This window comes from Hemiscyllium ocellatum, chromosome 38 (assembly GCF_020745735.1).
Source record: "Hemiscyllium ocellatum isolate sHemOce1 chromosome 38, sHemOce1.pat.X.cur, whole genome shotgun sequence".
NCBI classification, from domain to species: domain Eukaryota; kingdom Metazoa; phylum Chordata; class Chondrichthyes; order Orectolobiformes; family Hemiscylliidae; genus Hemiscyllium; species Hemiscyllium ocellatum.
In genome coordinates this window covers 32,813,437-32,833,346 of record NC_083438.1, presented here as the reverse complement: position 1 = coordinate 32,833,346, position 19,910 = coordinate 32,813,437, and the positions used below count along the sequence as shown (strand labels likewise).

Below are 19,910 nucleotides of genomic sequence, written 5' to 3'. Positions count from 1 at the left end.
ATAGAATCCCTAGAGTGTGGAAAAAGGCCATCATCTGAAGAGTAACCCACCCAGACCCATTCCCCCTACCCTATATTTGCCCCTGACTAATGTACCTAACCCAGACATCCCAGAGCACTATGGGACAACTTAGCATGGCCAATCCACCCTAACCTGCACATTCCTGGGCACTATGGGACAATTTAGCATGGCCAATCCACCCTAACCTGCACATCCCTGGGCACTATGGGACAATTTAGCATGGCCAATCCACCCTAACCTGCACATCCCTGGGCATTATGGGACAATTTAGCATGGCCAAACCACCCTAACCTGCACATCCCTGGGCACTATGGGACAATTTAGCATGGCCACTCCACTCTAACCTACACATCCCTGGGCACTATGGGACAATTTAGCATGGCCAATCCACCCTAACCTGCACATCCCTGGGCACTATGGGACAATTTAGCATGGCCAATCCACCCTAACCTGCACATCTTCAGACTGTGGGAGGAAACCGGAGCACCTGGTGGAAACCCACACAGACATGGGGAGAATGTGAAAACCCCACACAGACAGTCAACCGAGGCTGGAATCGAACACTCTGAGGCAGCAGTGCTAACCACTGAGTCCCCGTGCTGCCCAAGTAAGATAGGATACAATTTCCTGGAGTTTAGGAGGTTGGGGGATGAGCAATAAGGAGAGACTAACCTGGCTTGGATTGTTTACTGTAGAATAGAGAAGTCTGAGGGGCGACATGGTTGCGGTGTGGACGATTATGAGGGGTATGGACGAGGTGAATAGGAAGGAGCTGTTCCCCTTGGTTGAGGGATCAATCACAAAATGGCACAGTCTTTGGGAAAGGGGCAGGCGATTCAGAGGGGATTTGAGAAAATGATTTTTCACTCAGCCTATAATGGGAATCTGGAATGCATTGCCTGGGAAGGTAATTGAGGCTAGAAACTTTACAACCTCTGTAAAAATATTTGGGTGAGCACTTCAAATATCGTGACATTCAAGGGTATGGGACAAAATGGGATCAGCACACTTTTACTGGCATCTACGTCGGTGCGAACTCGATGGGCCGAAGGGCCCTTTCTGCACTGTGTGAATCTATGAAATGAATTAAATTCTTGCAGGGTCAAAGCTAGGAGGCTATTCCCACCTGAGGGGTCCACCCTCCCCTCGCGGGAGAGTCTAAACTACGACCAGGCCACTGTCTCAGGATAAGCAGTCGGCCATTTTGGATGGAGATGAGGAGACATGTTGTCACTCAAAGGTTGTTACCTGAAAGGAGTCCTTTTTGTCAAGGAATTCTTCCCTCATGTGACAGACAAAAGACGTGGAGTCGACTCAGACTTTAATCAAACAAACCCTTCTTTATTTAACACTTGGGGAATCAATACTCAATCTAAAACATACAATTGTTACGATAGTTATTGTTTACTTCATCCAACTTTAACTCACTTCATTTAATTTCACTTTAACTTAATCCACATTTAACCCTAACTATAAATATTTTAGTTTGGCTTGAAACAAATACGACCCCAAATCGAGTCAAGTGGCCAATTTTGCTCACGGTGTAGATCTTGCGTCATGGTTTTTTTTCTTGAAGAAAAAAGACTTCAGGGCACGTGCTTCTCAACTATTGGTGTCAAGTGGTCATTCCTACGAAACCTTTTGTTCTGCTAACTTTTATCCCAAAGTGTGCTCATCCTTCTAGAACCTTCTCTGGCACTCAGCCAATGAATTGACCGAACCTGACGACAATGTTCAATCCCAGCCAATGGGGTTGGCTTGAGACAAAGAAAATTGTAGGTGTCCTGGTTACGCCTGCCTCTTTGTTGGCCGTATCGAACAGTCCATCTTCAGTACCTACATAATCGCTATGCCCCAACTCTTCAGCTGTTGCATCGATGACTGCATTGGCGTAGCGTCCTGCACCCAGGCAGCCCGCAGCAGTTCGTTGACTTCGCCCACAACTCCCACCCCGCCCTCAAATTCACTTGGTCCGTCTCAGACACCTCCCTCCTCTTTCTTGACCTCACCATTTCCATCTCCATGTGACAGTCTCCAGATGGACGTTTACTACGTACCCACAGACTCTCATAGCTACCTGGAACTACACCTTTCCCCACCCAGTATCCAGCAAGAACTCCATCCCATTCTCCCAATTCCACCCCTGCATCTGCTCAGACGAGGAGACATTCCACTCGCAAGTATCCCAGGTGTCCACCTATTTTGAACAACGTGCCTTTCCTCCCCTCATCGTCCAGACAGCCCTTCACCATACCACCCCTATTCCCTGTTCCACTGCTCTGGACCTCCCTCCCCAAATGCTTGTGTCTGTGTGAATGTGTGTGTGCCTGTGAGTGTGTGTGTGTGTGTATGTGTCTGTGTGTGTGTGTATGTGTCTGTGTGTGTGAGTCTGTGTGTCTGTGCCTGTATGTGTGTGTGCGTATGTGTCTGTGTGTGTGAGTCTGTGTGTCCATGCCTGTATGTGTCTGTGTGTCCGTGCCTATATGTGTCTCTGTGTGTGTGTGTCTGTATGTGTCAGTGTTTGTGTGTGTGTGTGTGTTAGAGAGAGTGTATGTGTGTGTGTGTGAGTCTGTGTGTCTGTGCCTGTATGTGTCTGTGTGTGTCTGTGCTTGTATGTGTCTGTGTTTGTGTGTGTGTCTGTGTGTGTGAGTCTGTGTGTCTGTGTGTGTGTGTGTGTATGTGTCTGTGTGTGTGTCTGTCTGTGTGTGTATCTGTGTGTGTGTGTTTACAGATCGTTCATTACTAAGCTTAGTTGTGATGCACCTCATGGTTGATGAGCACCCTAGCACGTGTGTGATCACATGGGCAGGATAACCCAAAGTCGTTCCCCACAGCCTCCCACCCCCGTATAGGTGGGGAAATGAGGAGGGTTAATGACCCACAGCCTAGAAACGGTCCGAACGTGTCCGTGATTATCGGGCAGGCGGGATAACTGCTCCCTTCAGGCAGACAGCAGCCCAGAATAGCTGGGAGACTCAGAGACAGTGTGCTGCAGAGGAAGGTGGGGAGTCAGCTCCTCAAGGGCTGGTGGCCATTCAGCCCCTTCCTTCAGTCTGTTCTCTGGCCGATGTGATCATCCCTGAGCTATGACCAGAACCCAAGGAGCTGCCTTTACCCTGTACCCCTCAATCCTGTTGCTGAAGGAAAATCCAGGTGCTCCCGAATGATCAGTCTCAGTCCCAGATTCCCCAGCACAGGAAATAGTTTCTCTCCATCAAGCCCCTGTCTGCTCTCCGGGGGAGAACGTGATTAGATGCCCCCCAGGTGTGGTTTGTAAGTTTGCAGATGACACCAAAATTGGAGGTGTAGTGGACAGCGAAGAGGGTTACCTCAGATTACAACAGGATCTGGATCAGATGGGCCAATGGGCTGAGGAGTGGCAGATGGAGTTTAATTCAGATAAATGTGAGGTGCTGCATTTTGGGAAAGCAAATCTGAGCAGGACTTATACACTTAATAGTAAGGTCCTCAGGAGTGTTGCTGAACAAAGAGACCTTGGAGTGCAGGTTCATAGCTCCTTGAAAGTGGAGTCGCAGGTAGATAGGATAGTGAAGAAGGCGTTTGATATGCTTTCCTTTATTGGTCAGAGTACTGAGTACAGGAGTTGGGAGGTCATGTTGCAGCTGTACAGGACATTGGTTAGGCCATTGTTGGAAAACTGTGCAATTCTGGTCTCCCTCCTATCAGAAGGGTTCAGAAAAGATTTACAAGGACGTTCCCAGGGTTGGAGGGTTTGAGCTACAGGGAGAGGCTGAACAGGCTGGGGCTGGAGTGTCGATGGCTGAGGGGTGACCTTATAGAGATTTATAAAATCATGAGGGGCATGGATAGGATAAATAGACAAGGTCCATTCCCTGGAGTGGAGGAGTCCAGAACTGAAGGGCATAGGTTTAGGCTTGGCCGAAATTCCCAGCATGCTTCATTGTAGCTCTTAACCCAGGCTCGTAGCCATTCAGCACCTGACCACAGAGCAGCCAATTCTTGGAATTCACAATTCGGGAACGTGGAATCGGGCTGGAGGAGCTATTGAATGGTGGTGAAGGTGGAGAGGGATACAAGAGCAATCTCAAGGATCTGAATGGCTTCCTCCTGACTGGTTGCTGGACCCCGGGAGAAATGTTTGATGAGGGCACACACTGAGATGATAAGGAACAGAGCATTTCCACTTGGACGTTTCTTTTCTGTGTTCTTTTATTTAAAAATATCGCGGCATTATGACAGAAAGAATTGCACGTCAGGAACGTGCGCCCAAAGCATTTATAATAATAACAACAAAGACATCATCACCAACAACGACAGGCTCAAGAGGGATAACTGTCCTGGAGTTGGAACATCTTGCAGCACATTGGGAGTGGCATTCAGCCTGTCTCTGTCAGATCTCTCTGATTAGACCCCCTCCACCCCCTCACCCGCTGCCCTGGAGGATATATCGCCTTCCAGTATTTCCCCTCACTCACCCCCTCGGTGTGAAGGTTCTCTTGAAGCTGCTCCAGAGCTAATCCAACCTATACATCCCTGGGCACTATGGGTAATTTAGCATGGCCAGTCCACCCTAACCTGCACATCCCTGGGCACTATGGGTAATTTAGCATGGCCAGTCCACCCTAACCTGCACATCCCTGGGCACTATGGGTAATTTAGCATGGCCAATCCACCCTAACCTGCACATCCCTGGACACTAGGGCCAATTTAGTATGGCCAATCTACGCTAACCCACACATCCCTGGGCATTATGGCCAATCTACCCTAACCTGCACATCTTTAGACTGTGAGAGGAAACTGGAGCACCCAGAGGAAACCCAAGCAGACACGGGGAGAATGTGCAAACTCCACACAGACAGTCGCCCAAGGCTGGAATCGAACCCGGATCCCTGGCGCTACGAGGTAGCAGTGCTCACCATTGAGTCCCTGGGTCAACTCTTTTCCATTTAAATAATATGCTGCTGCTCTATTTCTTCCTGCCAACCTGCATCACTGTGGAAGTGTCTAACCACAGAAGGCTACGGAGGTCTGGCTCATTAAGTACGGTATATTCAAGGCTGAGACAGACAGATCTTTAACCAGTAAGGGCCATGGGAGAAAGGCAGGAAAGTGGATTTCAGGATCAGCCATGAAACAAGGAGACCCGATGGGCAGAATGGCCTAGTCCTGCTGTTACATTGCCGGGGTGAGGAAGAGAAGGCGGAGAGCAGATCAGACGTTCAAACTCATGAGGGGTCTCGACGGCGTGGGCAGGGAGAAACAGTTCAAGAACGAGAGGAGATGGAGATGTCGAAGGAGATTGGTCAAGATAGTGACAAACCCTCCCCCCCCCCCCCACCACAAGAAATGGAGAGGGTGCGGGGCAGTGAGTGGCTCAGGCCTGGGCCTGGCCGGGTGGGTCCTGGGGTTTCCGTAGGGAATTAGCAGGGGTACCTGGAAAGTGTGGAGGTTACAGGGAGAAGGTCAGGGAACCGCACTAGGTGAGAAGATCATTCAGAGAACCATTGGCCCAGTAACAATTCTGTGATTCTGATGGGTGGTGGGGTTGGGAAGGCTTCCGAAATCTATAAAGTCATCACAAATCATGGGCCGTGACTGAACTGGATCCTCTCCAAATTGTGAAGTCTCGATTATACCAAGACATGCAACGATAAACACTGCAGATGGTGGCCAGTAAAGTCAATGAGTGTGAACCAATGGGATATAAAGTTCGTCTCTGCGATGGCGACTGTGTTATTATTTTCAATTGTCAGAAAGAGCACTCTGGTTCACTAATGTCCTTTCGGAGAAATCTGCCATCCTGACCCGGTCTGATTTACACGTGACTCCAGAAACCCACAGCTATGGGCCTTAGAAATGGCCAATCCAAGTCCATCAGGTCAAGGACAGAGACAACAATCTTTCACTTTTTCCGGTGACACGTGGCGTTATAGAGAGGCCGATAGGAAGGTGTAGTCAAGGACAACAGAGGTCAGAGGTCACGATTCACAGGCAAGAGGGATTGGGCAGACATTCTCCCTCCCTTTTCTCAGAGAGAGGAGGCTGAGGGGAGGGCCGTCTCAGGCCTAAATAAATCTCGGGGGGGGGTTCAATAGGTCAGTCATGGAGAGGATGTTTCCCGTTGTGGGGGTAGGGAGGCCAGAATTTGGGGGGGGGGGTGAGGGGCTTGGCATCTGCAGCGACAAAAGACAGACCTGAAAACATCCAATGGGGTTTCAAGATAAATGTCTTCACACGATCAATGGTGGTGAATGCGAGACTCACTCCCACAGGGAGTGTGGGGCTGGGGGGGGTGAGGGAATGTGGGACTCACTCCCCCACGGATTTGGGGTGGGGAATGGAATGTGGATCCCATTCCCACAGGGAGTGGGGAGAGGAGAAATGAGGGACTTGCTCATGGTGAATTGTGTCGATATGTTGGGAAGTGAAGTGGAAACGATGGATAAACCCCACAAGGGCAAAAAGGAGGGAGGGAGATGGCGATGGGGGCAGGTGAAGAGAAAGGTGGAGCAGAAACACCAGCACTGAGCGATGGGCTGAATGGCCTTTGTCTGTGCTGAACTGCCTTCCTATGTATACCAGCCAAAACAGTGCATTACGTCTCTTCCCCAGTGTTGCACCACAGTGCGGTTGGACATAGTTTTGCCAGGGAGCAGGGATAGGGTCAGAGTTAGGAGCAGAGGTCAGGGTCAGCCGCTAACAGTACGAATCGATCTTTATCAGTCGGTTCATCCTGATCCCATGCCAAATGGGATGATGCACCCCAAGGTTGAACAGCCTTTTCACCGCCAGAGACTAGTAATGGCCATGTGGTGCACGATGATACTCAAAGCCAATGGATTGTGGATTCAAGTCACCCTCTCAGCCAATCACCATCCTGACTTGGAAATGTATGACCGCTCCTTCAGTGTCAAAGTCCCAGCATTCCTTCCCTCAAGGCATTGTGGGTCTACCAACTGCATGTGACCTGCAGTGGTTCAAGATGGCAGCTCACCCCCACCTTCTCAAGGGGGAGACTTGGGACGGGGGTGATAAATGGTGGGCCCAGGCAGCAATGCCCCCCACAAATGAATAAAACTCGATTATTTGGATGAAAGGCAGTGAAATGGGGAAGTTGTCCCTGATGGCTTGAGGCCTGTATTCGCCAACCCTCATTACAGGTGAACGTGGGTCATTGTCACGGTGCTGACATGCGGGAGCCTGTGTTGCGCAAACTGTTTCCAATCGTGATGCCACGTCCACAGGAAGTCAGCCAGGGAGGTGGTTCTGGCATGTGCTTGGGGTGGGGTGGGGCGCTAGAGGAATGCAATCCTCCGTTGCCACCGCCACCAGTTCCCTCCCCCACCGAGGAGCCGAAGCTTTCGAGAGAGAGGGGGAGGGAAAAGGGTGGGGATGGGGTGCCATTAAAATCCGGGAAGCAGAGCCGAATGAACGAAAGGAACATCCATCCAAATGACAAGGTTGAGCCTTAGTATTCCCGGCCGTGTTCCCTGGTTTGGTCAGAAATTCAGAGGAATTTTCACGGCCGCTACGGCGACCATTTTGAGCTGTCGGTGAGCGGTCTTTGATATAAACGTTTCTCCTCAGGGTGACCAACAGCCTCAGACATTTCCCCTTTGAGAATGTTCCGGAAGGTTCGCATTAGCCTCAGAATGAATGGGTGACAGGAAACCTGGAGTTCGCCAGCGACTCGAAACCATCTAGGCCCCCCAACCCTCTCCTGATTGGGTGCCCAGGTACCAGCCAGTGTTTATGGAAAATCATTGCCAAGGGGGGTCGCCCCTCACCCGGTGTTTTGCCGGTTAAAAGTGTCACAGAGCAGCCTGGGCAGCTCCTCAAAGGCCGCAGAGAGTCTATCGACCTTGGTTACCAAGGCTGCCAGGTTGTTCTCCATCTCGGCATAGGACTCCATCATCCTGGTGTTCATGTCTTGGAGGAGCAGCTGCATCTTCAAGGTCAGGAGTTACATGTTAACCTTCCGTAGCGACATCGCTCTTCACCCCCCTACTCATGACACGTTGTTCCTCGCCAATCCCCACCCCCACCTCCACCCCCAGCATCTCTGAGGATCGTCATGTCAGGGAATACCTTGAACGTCTTCCCATTCAATCCCACTCTACACAATTCCAATGGGCCCAAAACACTTCCCTATTCACTCCAGCTCTACACAATCCCAAAGGACCCAACACACTTTCCCATTCACTTCTGCTCTATACAATCCCAAAGGACCCAACACACTTCCCTATTCATTCCCACTCTACATAATCCCAATGGACCTAAACCCCTTGCCATTCAATCCCAGTCTACACAATCCCATTGGACCCAAACAACTTCCCATTCACTCCCAGTCTACACAATCCCAATTGGACCCCAAAATCCTTTGCCCATTCTCTCCCACTCCACACAATCCCAATGGAGTGAAACGTTTTCCTGTTCACAGCCACTCAACACAATCCTAACGGAACCTAAATGTCTTTCTATTCACTCCCACTCTACACAATCGCAGTGGACCTAAACCCCTTCCCTATTCGCTCCCATTGTACAAATCCCAATGGACTCAACCCCTTCCCATTCACCTTCACTGGACGCAATCCCAGTGGGTTCAAACCATTTCCCATTCATTCCCATTTGACCCACTCCCAATGGACCAAACCCCTTCCCATTCACTCCCATTGGATGCAATCCCAATGAATCATGCTCCCTTTTCATTCACTCCCATTGGACACAAATCCAGAGGAGCCAAATCCTTTCCTACTCACTCCCATTCTACAGAATCCCAATGGATCAAACCCCCTTCCCATTGACTCCATTCTGCACAGTTCCGTGTAAGGGAAGGGGGCGATGATGGGTCCATTGACCTTTGACCTGGAAGCTGATTAGAGAGTAGCGCCTGTTACCTTGGAGATGTCCATCATCGCGCTGACCTGCTCCCGGAGCTTCCTCTGTTTCAGTTTTATTTTGCGGAATCTGACAACGCGAGAGAAAATAAATTAACCGGGTCACGTCAAAACTCCAGGTCAGTGGGTTAGCCCCTCACCTCAAGGAAAGTGGTCTGCTCAAACAACAGAAGGCAGGAGTCAGATCACAGCTAGAATACAGTGAATAGTTTTGGGCCATTCACCTGAGGAAAGGGATTCTGGGATTGGGAGCAGTCCAGAGAGGGTTCACTGGGCGGATGCGGGGGAAGGAGGGGACTCTGTCATGAGGAGAGATTGAGGAGGTTGGGCCTGGCCTGGTTAGAGTTGAAAAGATTGAGAAACCTCATTGAAACATCCAAGATTCCAAGGGGAGATACGGAGAGCTGGAATCCTGTTGCGGGAGAGTTGAGGATGAGAGGGTATCATCTCAAAATTAGGCGTTGCAAATTAAAGGCAGAATTCGAGATGAGATAATGATTCCAAGGAATCTTTACCACAACAGGATGTAGAGTATATTCAAGGATGAGACCAAGAGATTTTTCCTCAGTAAGGGGAGTGGAGGTGATGAGGAAAAGATAGGAAAGTGGAGTTGAGGGGTATCAGGTTGGCCATGACCTCAATGAAAGAGGGAGCGGATTCAGTGGGCCAAATGGGCTACTTCAGGACCAATACCCCATAGCCCAAAGTACCAGGGCAGACTCAGCCAGAAAATCTAACAGCATTCCATCATTGCTGGACAAATCCCGAACTGTCGGAGGGTCAGTGCTGAGGGAGTGCCGCACTGTCGGATGGTCAGCGCTGAGGGAGTGCCGCACTGTCAGAGGGACAGTGCTGAGGGAGCACCGCACTGTCGGAGGGTCAGTGCTGAGGGAGTGCCGCACTGTCAGAGGGTCAGTGCTGAGGGAGTGCCGCACTGTCGGAGGGTCAGTGCTGAGGGAGTGCCGCACTGTCGGAGGGTCAGTGCTGAGGGAGAGCCGCACTGTCGGAGGGTCAGCGCTGAGGGAGCGCCGCACTGTTAGAGGGTCAGTGCCGAGGGAGTGCCGCACTGTCAGAGGGTCAGTGCCGAGGGAGAGCCGCACTGTCGGAGGGTCAGTGCTGAGGGGCAGCCGCACTGTCGGAGGGTCAGTGCTGAGGGAGTACAGCACTGTCGGAGGGTCAGTGCTGAGGGAGTGCCGCACTATTAGAGGGTCAGTGCTGAGGGAGTGCCGCACTGTCGGAGGGTCAGTGCTGAGGGAGTGGGCACTGTCGGAGGGTCAGTGCTGAGGGAGCGCCGCACTGTCGGAGGGTGATACTGCTCCCACCCTGTGGGTGAGTCTGCGTAGGGGTGGTTGGGGATGGTTCCGGACTAACAGGACAGACATTGTCACCCACCGACACACAGTAGCGAGGACATCACGGTGACATCTCCTGATCAGTCGGGCGTTTCCACACTTCCTGCGTTTGTATAGCAACCAGCTCACTCCAATCAGGTCAGCAGCGATTTTCTGAACCTGTCACCACATGAGGGGTATGTTGGTGAATGCAGAGAGAGTCTGGGAGTGAAATATTAGCACAGGGAGCTGGGAGGGGGAGGGAAGTTAGCAGGACCCATTTCATGGGCAGTCCCACCATAATCAATCCCTCTCTCCCCCCTCCCAATGTGGACCCTCCCTCTGTCCCCCTCACCCTCCCACTGAGGGCCCTCCCTCTGTCCCCCTCACCCTCCCACTGAGGACCCTCCCTCTGTCCCCCTCACCCTCCCACTGAGGACCCTCCCTCTGTCCCCCTCACCCTCCCACTGAGGGCCCTCCCTCTGTCCCCCTCACCCTCCCACTGAGGACCCTCCCTCTGTCCCCCTCACCCTCCCATTGAGGACCCTCCCCCTGTCCCCCTCACCCTCCCACTGAGGACCCTCCCTCTGTCCCCCTCACCCTCCCACTGAGGACCCTCTCTCTGTCCCCCTCACCCTCCCACTGAGGACCCTCCCTCTGTCCCCCTCACCCTCCCACTGAGGACCCTCCCTCTGTCCCCCTCACCCTCCCATTGAGGGCCCTCGCTCTGTCCCCCTCACCCTCCCACTGAGGACCCTCCCTCTGTCCCCCTCACCCTCCCACTGAGGACCCTCCCTCTGTCCCCCTCACCCTCCCACTGAGGACCCTCCCTCTGTCCCCCTCACCCTCCCACTGAGGACCCTCCCTCTGTCCCCCTCACCCTCCCACTGAGGACCCTTCCCCTGTCCCTCTCACCCTCCCACTGAGGACCCTCCCTCTGTCCCCCTCACCCTCCCACTGAGGACCCTTCCCCTGTCCCTCTCACCCTCCCACTGAGGACCCTCCCCCTGTCCCCCTCACCCTCCCATTGAGGACCCTCTCTCCGTCCCCCTCACCCTCCCATTGAGGACCCTCTCTCCGTCCCCCTCACCCTCCCACTGAGGACCCTCTCTCTGTCCCCCTCACCCTCCCACTGAGGACCCTCCCTCTGTCCCCCTCACCCTCCCACTGAGGAACCTCTCTCTGTCCCCCTCACCCTCCCATTGAGGACCCTCTCTCTGTCCCCCTCTCCCTCCCATTGAGGACCCTCCCTCTGTCCCCCTCACCCTCCCATTGAGGAACCTCTCTCTGTCCCCCTCACCCTCCCACTGAGGACCCTCTCTCTGTCCCCCTCACCCTCCCACTGAGGACCCTCTCTCTGTCCCCCTCTCCCTCCCATTGAGGACCCTCCCTCTGTCCCCCTCACCCTCCCACTGAGGACCCTCCCCCTGTCCCCCTCACCCTCCCATTGAGGACCCTCCCTCTGTCCCCCTCACCCTCCCACTGAGGACCCTCTCTCTGTCCCCCTCACCCTCCCACTGAGGACCCTCCCCCTGTCCCTCTCACCCTCCCACTGAGGACCCTCCCCCTGTCCCCCTCACCCTCCCACTGAGGGCCCTCCCTCTGTCCCCCTCACCCTCCCATTGAGGGCCCTCCCTCTGACCCCCTCACCCTCCCACTGAGGACCCTCCCCCTGTCCCCCTCACCCTCCCACTGAGGGCCCTCCCTCTGTCCCCCTCACCCTCCCATTGAGGGCCCTCCCTCTGACCCCCTCACCCTCCCACTGAGGACCCTCCCTCTGTCCCCCTCACCCTCCCACTGAGGACCCTCCCTCTGTCCCCCTCACCCTCCCACTGAGGACCCTCTCTCTGTCCCCCTCACCCTCCCATTGAAGACCCTCCCTCTGTCCCCCTCACCCTCCCACTGAGGAACCTCTCTCTGTCCCCCTCACCCTCCCATTGAGGACCCTCCCTCTGTCCCCCTCACCCTCCCACTGAGGACCCTCTCTCCGTCCCCCTCACCCTCCCATTGAAGACCCTTCCCCTTGACCTCCTGCATTTCCATTGAAGATCAGCCCGTTCCCACCAAGTCCGCCATCTTGCAGATTCCTGACCTCCTTTGTGAGTTGGATATCCAGCATGAAATGGTGGACGTGTTTCTCATCCTTGTCAAACTCCAGTTTCCTGGCGATCACAGCGATGAACAGGGCGGTACAGCTGACTCCCTGTGGGGGTGACATAGTCAAATACCTTTACACCCCTCGCCCCAGTCTCTCCCAGGGCATAAGCTTCATTCCAAAAACACCCCCCCCCCCCCCTTCAGAACCCAGGGTCATTCCAAATCCCTTCAACAACATTCCGAGGGTTTGGAGTGAGTCAGAAAACTGCAAACTGTTCAATTAACATGGTGCTGGGAAAATAAATTAGAATCCCTACGGTGTGGAAACAGGCCCTTCGGCCCAACAAGTCCATGCCAACCCTCTGAACAGTAACCCACCCAGACACACTTCCCTCTGCCTAATGCACCTAACACAATGGGCAGCTTAACATGGCCAGATCACCTGACCCACACATCCTTTGGATTGTGGGAGGAAACCCACGCAGACACGGGGAGAATGTGCAAACTCCACACAGACAGTCACCCGAGGCTGGAATCGAACCCAGGTCCCTGGCGCTGTGAGGCAGCAGTGCTAACCACTGAGCCGCCCCAAATACTCGAATTCAGCTCTTGAGAGCAAATAGCAAGAAATTTATAAATTCATATTGCGGACAATTCTGATCTCCCTCCTATTGGAAGGGTGTTGTGAAACTTGAAAGGGTTCAGAAACGATTTACAAGGATGTTGCCAGGGTTGGAGGATCTGAGCTACAGGGAGAGGCTGAACAGGCTGAGGCTGTTTTCCCTGGAGCGTCGGAGGCTGAGGGGTGACCTTATAGAGGTTTATAAAGTCATGAGGGGCATGGATAGGATAAATAGACAAGGTCTTTTCCCTGGGGTCGGGGAGTCCAGAACTAGAGGGGCATAGGTTTAGGGTGAGAGGGGAAAGATATAAAAGAGACCTAAGGGGCAACTTTTTCACTCAGAGGGTGGTACGTGTATGGAATGAGCTGCCAGAGGATGTGGTGGAAGCTGGTACAATTGCAACATTTAAGAAGCATTTGGATGGGTATATGAATAGGAAGGGTTTGGAGGGATATGGGCCGGGTGCTGGCAGGTGGGACTAGATTGGGTTGGGATATCTGGTCGGGTTGGGCCGAAGGGTCTGTTTTCCCACGTTGTTCCGGCTGGCCTAGTCAGCCACACGTACATCCTGGGAATGTTCAGCAGATTCAGGAAGTGGAATGACCCGCTGCTGTTGCTGATGATATCGCAAGGGGGAATCTATCTCAATAACGGAAACCGAGCTTTGCAAAGGGCTTGCTCAGAGCTGGTGGGTTGCCTCAGTATAAACCACAATATTGGCCAATCGTTCTAGCAGGGCGCCCGAGAGAGGGTGCACTTACCGTAACCCCAGTGATGAGGCAGATGACCTTCCCACACACTGTAACAGGAACCATGTCACCATAGCCGATGGTCAGGAAGGTGATGGGGATGAGCCACATGGAGGTGATGATATTGTTCGTACTGTTATTCTGAGAGTGCCTGCAATAGGAAGGGGGGGAGGGTCAGTCACCTCGCAAAATCCCAGCGCCGTCGCGATATTCATTCCCCACGCAAGTGACCACAGCGCAAACTTATTTTACTGACTCACACTTCTACCCTTTCCTGAGGAAGTGGGGAGGCTACAGAAGGATCTAGACAGTTTGGGAGAGTGGCTGATAGAATTCAACGTGAGCGAACGCGAGGTCTTGCACTTTGGCAAAAAGAATAAAAGCATAGACGACTTTCTAAACGGTAAGAAAATTCATAAAGCCAAAGTACAAAGGAACCTGGGAGTGCTAGTCGAGGATTCCCTAAAGGTGAACATGCAGGTTGAGTCCGTGATTAAGAAAGCGAATGCAATGTTGTCACTTATCCTAAGAGGGTTGGAATATAAAAGCACCATTGTGCTACTGAGACTTTATAAAGCTCTGTTTAGGCCCCATTTGGAGTACTGTGTCCAGTTTTGGTCCCCACACCTCAGGAAGGACATACTGGCACTGGAACGTGTCCAGCGGAGATTCACACGGATGATGCCTGGAATGGTTGGTCTAACATATGAGGAATGGCTGAGGATCCTGGGATTGCATTCATTGGAGTTTAGAAGATTAAGGGGAGACTTAATAGAGACGTACAAGATAATACATGGCTTGGAAAGTACATACTGCTGTTACTGAGCATCGGTGGGGGGAGGTAGGGGATGGTACACACTGCTGTTACTGAGCATCGGTGGGGGAGGGAGGGGATGGTACACACTGCTGTTACTGAGCGTCGATGGGGGGAGGGAGAGGATGGTACACACTGCTGTTACTGAGCTTCGGTGGGGGGGAGGGAGTGGATGGTACACACTGCTGTTACTGAGCATCGATGGGGGAGGGAGGGGAACGGTACACACTGCTGTTACTGAGCGTCGGTGGGGGGAGGGAGGGGATGGTACACACTGCTGTTACTGAGCGTCGGTGGGGGGAGGGAGGGGATGGTACACACTGCTGTTACTGAGCGTCGGTGGGGGGAGGGAGGGGATGGTACACACTGCTGTTACTGAGCGTCGGTGGGGGGAGGGAGGTGATGGTACACACTGGTGTTACTGAGCGTCGGTGGGGGGAGGGAGGGGCTGTGTTCCTCCAGCCTCCTGCCTGTTTACAGTGAAAGTGGTGGAGGCTGTTACAATGACAACATTTAAGAGGTATTTGGATGGGCATATGAATAGGAAGGGTTTGGAGGGATATGGGCCGGGTGCTGGCAGGTGGGACTAGATTGGGTTGGGATATCTGGGTCAGCATGGACGAGTTGGGCTGAAGGGTCTGTTTCCGTGCTGTACATCTCTCTGACCCTATTAGCCCCTGGAAGAGGTGTCTCAGTTTGTGGGTGAGGATTCCCTCTCTGTGACAGAGTCGGTACCTCAGACTTACCTCTCACACAGAGTGACGGCCCACGATGCCCCACACCAGCCGAAGAGGACGAAGAGGAGGAGGATTTTGCTGGGGCAGTTGTTCATGAGCACTTTGAGCACAAAGTGGAACTTGAGGTTGATCTTGCTGAGCGAGCCAATAGTCTGGTAGGAAGGTTCCAGAACGCTGCTGTGCAGGAAGAGGACCCTCTGCACCAGGTAAACCCGTAGGAACATCAGGTTGGAGAGGACGATGACGGTGCCAGAGAGCAGCGACTCCTCCCCCCTGCTCCCAGAGCTCCGGAACGTCAGCGGGAACGGGTGCAGGGCGCACACCAGCAGCTCCAGGACCAGCCGGAGCTTCCTGCGTCTGGTCAACGCCACCCGCCATTCCCGAATCCCTTCTTCGATGGTGAAGAGCTGGAGGTCGGGGGGGTGGTGGGGAAACGAGATGCAGAGTGGGTTCAGTCACTGCGAGGGGGCCCTCTCCACCTCCCCCAAATCCCCCCCACACTCCGGCAATTGGGCAGATGCCATTTGGCCCCTCCAGTCTTACAAGCCCTCCACTCCCCACCATTTCTTGGGAAATCAGGACAAGTGGTGGCCATTCAGCCCCTCAAGCATGCTCCCCCAATTCCTGTGAATCTGGTCACACACTCACACTCACACACTCACTCTCTCTCTCTCTCACACACAAACACATTCACACAGACAGACACACACTCACACAGACACACATTCACACACACTCACACAGACACACACAGAGAGACACAAGCGCGCACACACACTCACATGTTTACACAGACACACGCACACTCACACAGACACACGCTCATTCACACTGACACATGCGCACTCACACAGACACACACAAACACACTCACTCACATTCACACACACACTCACACACATTCACAGACACACGCACACACAAACACACAGACTCACTCACATTCACACAGACACAATCACACAGAAACACACACAGACACACACTCACAAACACACACACTCACTCACACATTCACAGACACACACTCACTCACATATTCACACAGACACACACACACAGACACACTCACTCATAGACATACGCACACTCACACAGACACACACAAACACACTCACAGACACAAGCGCACACATAATCACTCACATGTTCACACAGACACACGCACACTCACACAGACACACTCAGACACACACTCACTCACATTCACAGACACACGCACACTCACACAGACACACACACTCACACAAACACACACAACTCACTCACACATTCACACAGATACAACACATGCACTCTCTCTCTCTCACACACACACAGATCACACACACTCACACAGACACACACTCACACACATTCACACAGACACACGCACACTCACACAGACACACACTCTCACACACACACACAGTGACACACATGCAGTCCCTGGGCATTCTGATTTACAGGAACAAGAACAGGATATAACTGTGTGGAAAACTGCCCGAGCTGAGGGAGGGACGGTGCCAATGATTGTGTTTGAGCATATTTTCCCATTGGCACAATTCAATGATACCCAAGACAGAGAGAGAGAGAGAGAGAGCAAGACAGAGAGAGAGAGAGAGAGCGAGACAGAGAGAGAGAGAGAGAGAGACAGAGCGAGACAGAGAGAGAGAGTGAGACAGAGAACGAGACAGAGAGAGAGAGAGTGAGACAGAGAGAGCGAGACAGAGAGAGAAAGAGAGAGTGCGAGACAGAGAGAGAGTGAGACAGAGAGAGCGAGACAGAGAGAGAGAGAGCGAGACAGAGTGAGAGACAGACAGAGAGAGAGCGAGACAGAGAGAGAGAGAAAGAGACAGATAGAGCGAGACAGAGAGAGAGAGAGCGAGACAGAGAGTGAGAGACAGAGAGAGAGAGAGCGAGACAGAGAGAGAGAGAAAGAGACAGAGAGAGTGAGACAGAGAGAGAGAGAGAGCGAGACAGAGAGAGAGAGCGAGACACACAGAGAGAGAGAGCGAGACACACAGAGAGAGAGAGCGAGACAGAGAGAGAGAGAGCGAGACAGAGAGTGAGAGAGCGAGACAGAGACAGAGAGCGAGACAGAGAGAGTGAGCAAGACAGAGAGGGAGAGAGAGAGAGACAGAGAGAGAGAGAGAGACAGAAAGAGCTTTAACTGCATCATTGCTGTTCTCTTCAACTCCTCAGTTCATCATCTGGTCATTATCAGGTTAAAATGACCACTGACTGGGCCCAGTATTTATTGCCCCCGTCCCTAGTTGCCTCCCTTGAGAAGGTGGGGGGGGTGAGCTGCCAGCTTGAGCTGCTGCAGTCCATGTGCTGTGGGTAGACCCACAATGCCCCTGAGGGAGGGAATTCCAGGATTCTGACCCAGGAAGGAACAGCCGATAGATTTCCAAGTCGGGATGGTGAGGGGAGGGGAACCTGCAGGGGGTGGTGTTCCCATGTACCTGCTGCCCCTTGTCCTTCTAGATGGAAGTGGCCGTGGGTTTGGAAGGTGCTGTGTGAGGAGCCTTTCGAAGTGGCCCCCTATGTCACATAAGGAGCAGTTGAGGTTTCTGGGTCTGTACTCAATGGAGTTTAGGGGAATGGGGGGGGGGGGGGGGAGGTGGGGGGGTGGAGGGGTGGAATCTACTTCAAACATACAAGAGACCGAGGGGCCTAGATTGATGCTTCCACCAGGAGCAGAGATGAGGACTCAAGGGCACAGCCTCAAAGTGAAGAGATGACCCTTTAGAACTGGAGATGAGGAGGAATTTCTGGAGTTGAGTGTCTGTGGAACCCATCGCCGCAGAGAGGCTGTGGGGGCCAAGTCACTGAGCATCTTTAAGACAGAATTGGGTTCTCGGTTAGTAAGGGGGTCAAGGGTCATGGGGTGAAGGCAGGACAATGGGGTTGAGAATGATCAAATGGCAGAGCAGATTTGATGGGCCGAACAGCCTAATTCTGCCGCTATGTCTTACGGTCTGATGTGTCAGGACCACTGGGGAGGGGGAAAACTGAAGGGATGGTGCTGGTTACAAGCAGGGCAGTTACCTGGATATCCCGGATGTGGTAAGCTACGATCAGGATGAGAAGCAGGAGGGTGGAGATGGACATAGCGACGCTGAGGAGCTCGATGGTGAACTAGAAGGGGATAAAAAGACACATTCCTTTCAGAGAGCAAACTGGGATGGGTTAACCTTGCTGGCTCATGGGAGATAATAAACCACAACCGATATTGATTGGAGAGTGCATCTCAGAAAACAGTCACCCAGTCAGTTCAGAGGTCACCCTCCTGAACTCTCAGAGCGACATTCACACAACATTTTACACATACTCCCCAGGTAACACCCACTCTCAATACTGACACACTCCCCAGGGATTCCCCCCTGTAAATACTGACACACTCCCCAGGTAACACCCTCTCTAAATACTGACACACTCCCCAGGTAACACCCACTCTAAATACTGACACACACCCCATGGAACACCCACTCTAAACACTTACACACTCCCCAGGGAATCTCCCCTGTAAATACTGACACACTCCCGGGGATTCCCCCCTGTAAATACTGACACACTCCCCGGGGACACCGCCCTGTAAATACTGACATACTCCCCGGGGATTCCCCTCTGTAAATAGTGACAAACACACTGGGGAATCCCCCTGTAAATACTGACACACTCACCGGGGATTCCCCCTGTAAATACTGACACACTCCCCGGGGATTCTCCCCTGTAAATACTGACACACTACCTGGGGATTACCCCCTGTAAATACTGACACACTCCCCGGGGATTCTCCCCTGTAAATACTGACACACTACCCGGGATTCCCCCCTGTAAATACTGACACACTCCCCGGGGATTTCCCCCTGTAAATACTGACACACTACCTGGGGATTCCGCCCTGTACATACTGACATACTCCCCGGGGATTCCCCCCTGTAAATACTGACACACTCCCCGGGGACTCCCCCTGTAAATACTGACACACTCCCCAGGGACTCCCCCCTGTAAATACTGACATACTCACCGGGAATTCCCCCTGTAAATACTGACACACTCCCCGGGGATTCCCCCCTGTAAATACAGACACACTCCCCGGGGATTCACCCCTGTAAATAATGACACACTCCCCGGGGATTCCCCCCTGTAAATACTGGCACACTCCCCGGGGATTCCCCACTGTAAACACTGACACACTTCCCTGGGGATTCACCCCTGTAAATACTGACACACTACCTGGGGATTCCCCCCTGTACATACTGACATACTCCCCGGGGATTCCCCCTGTAAATACTGACACACTCCCCCTGTAAATACTGACACACTCCCCAGGGACTCCCCCCTGTAAATACTGACACACTCACCGGGAATTCCCCCTGTAAATACTGACACACTCCCCGGGGATTCCCCCCTGTAAATACTGACACACTCCCCGGGGATTCCCCCCTGTAAATACAGACACACTCCCCGGGGATTCACCCCTGTAAATAATGACACGCTCCCCGGGGATTCCCCCCTGTAAATACTGGCACACTCCCCGGGGATTCCCCACTGTAAACACTGACACACTTCCCTGGGGATTCCCCCCTGTAAATACTGACACACTTCCCCGGGGATTCCCCCCTGTAAATACTGATACAATCCCTGGGGATTCCCCCTGTCAATACTGAC

At 52.9% G+C, this 19,910-nt stretch overlaps 1 protein-coding gene across 3 annotated transcripts in view; it reads right to left on the bottom strand.

Annotated features, from left to right (window-relative positions):
- Positions 1–4,210: 4,210 nt before the first annotated feature.
- LOC132833863 (small conductance calcium-activated potassium channel protein 3-like) overlaps positions 4,211–19,910 on the bottom strand; it is a 36,353-nt gene continuing 20,653 nt past the window's right edge. For 2 of the 3 annotated variants that reach the window (XM_060852494.1, XM_060852493.1), the window contains exons 2-8: positions 18,285–18,374; positions 15,261–15,658; positions 13,713–13,851; positions 12,324–12,434; positions 10,293–10,411; positions 8,901–8,970; positions 4,211–7,951 (exon numbers count right to left, since the gene is read on the bottom strand). In XM_060852494.1, the coding sequence (XP_060708477.1) occupies positions 7,787–7,951; positions 8,901–8,970; positions 10,293–10,411; positions 12,324–12,434; positions 13,713–13,851; positions 15,261–15,658; positions 18,285–18,347 (1,065 nt within the window). In that variant the 5' untranslated portion in view covers positions 18,348–18,374 and the 3' untranslated portion in view covers positions 4,211–7,786. The remainder of the gene's footprint in view (positions 7,952–8,900; positions 8,971–10,292; positions 10,412–12,323; positions 12,435–13,712; positions 13,852–15,260; positions 15,659–18,284; positions 18,375–19,910) is intronic. The other variant, XM_060852495.1, reaches the window with a different exon arrangement.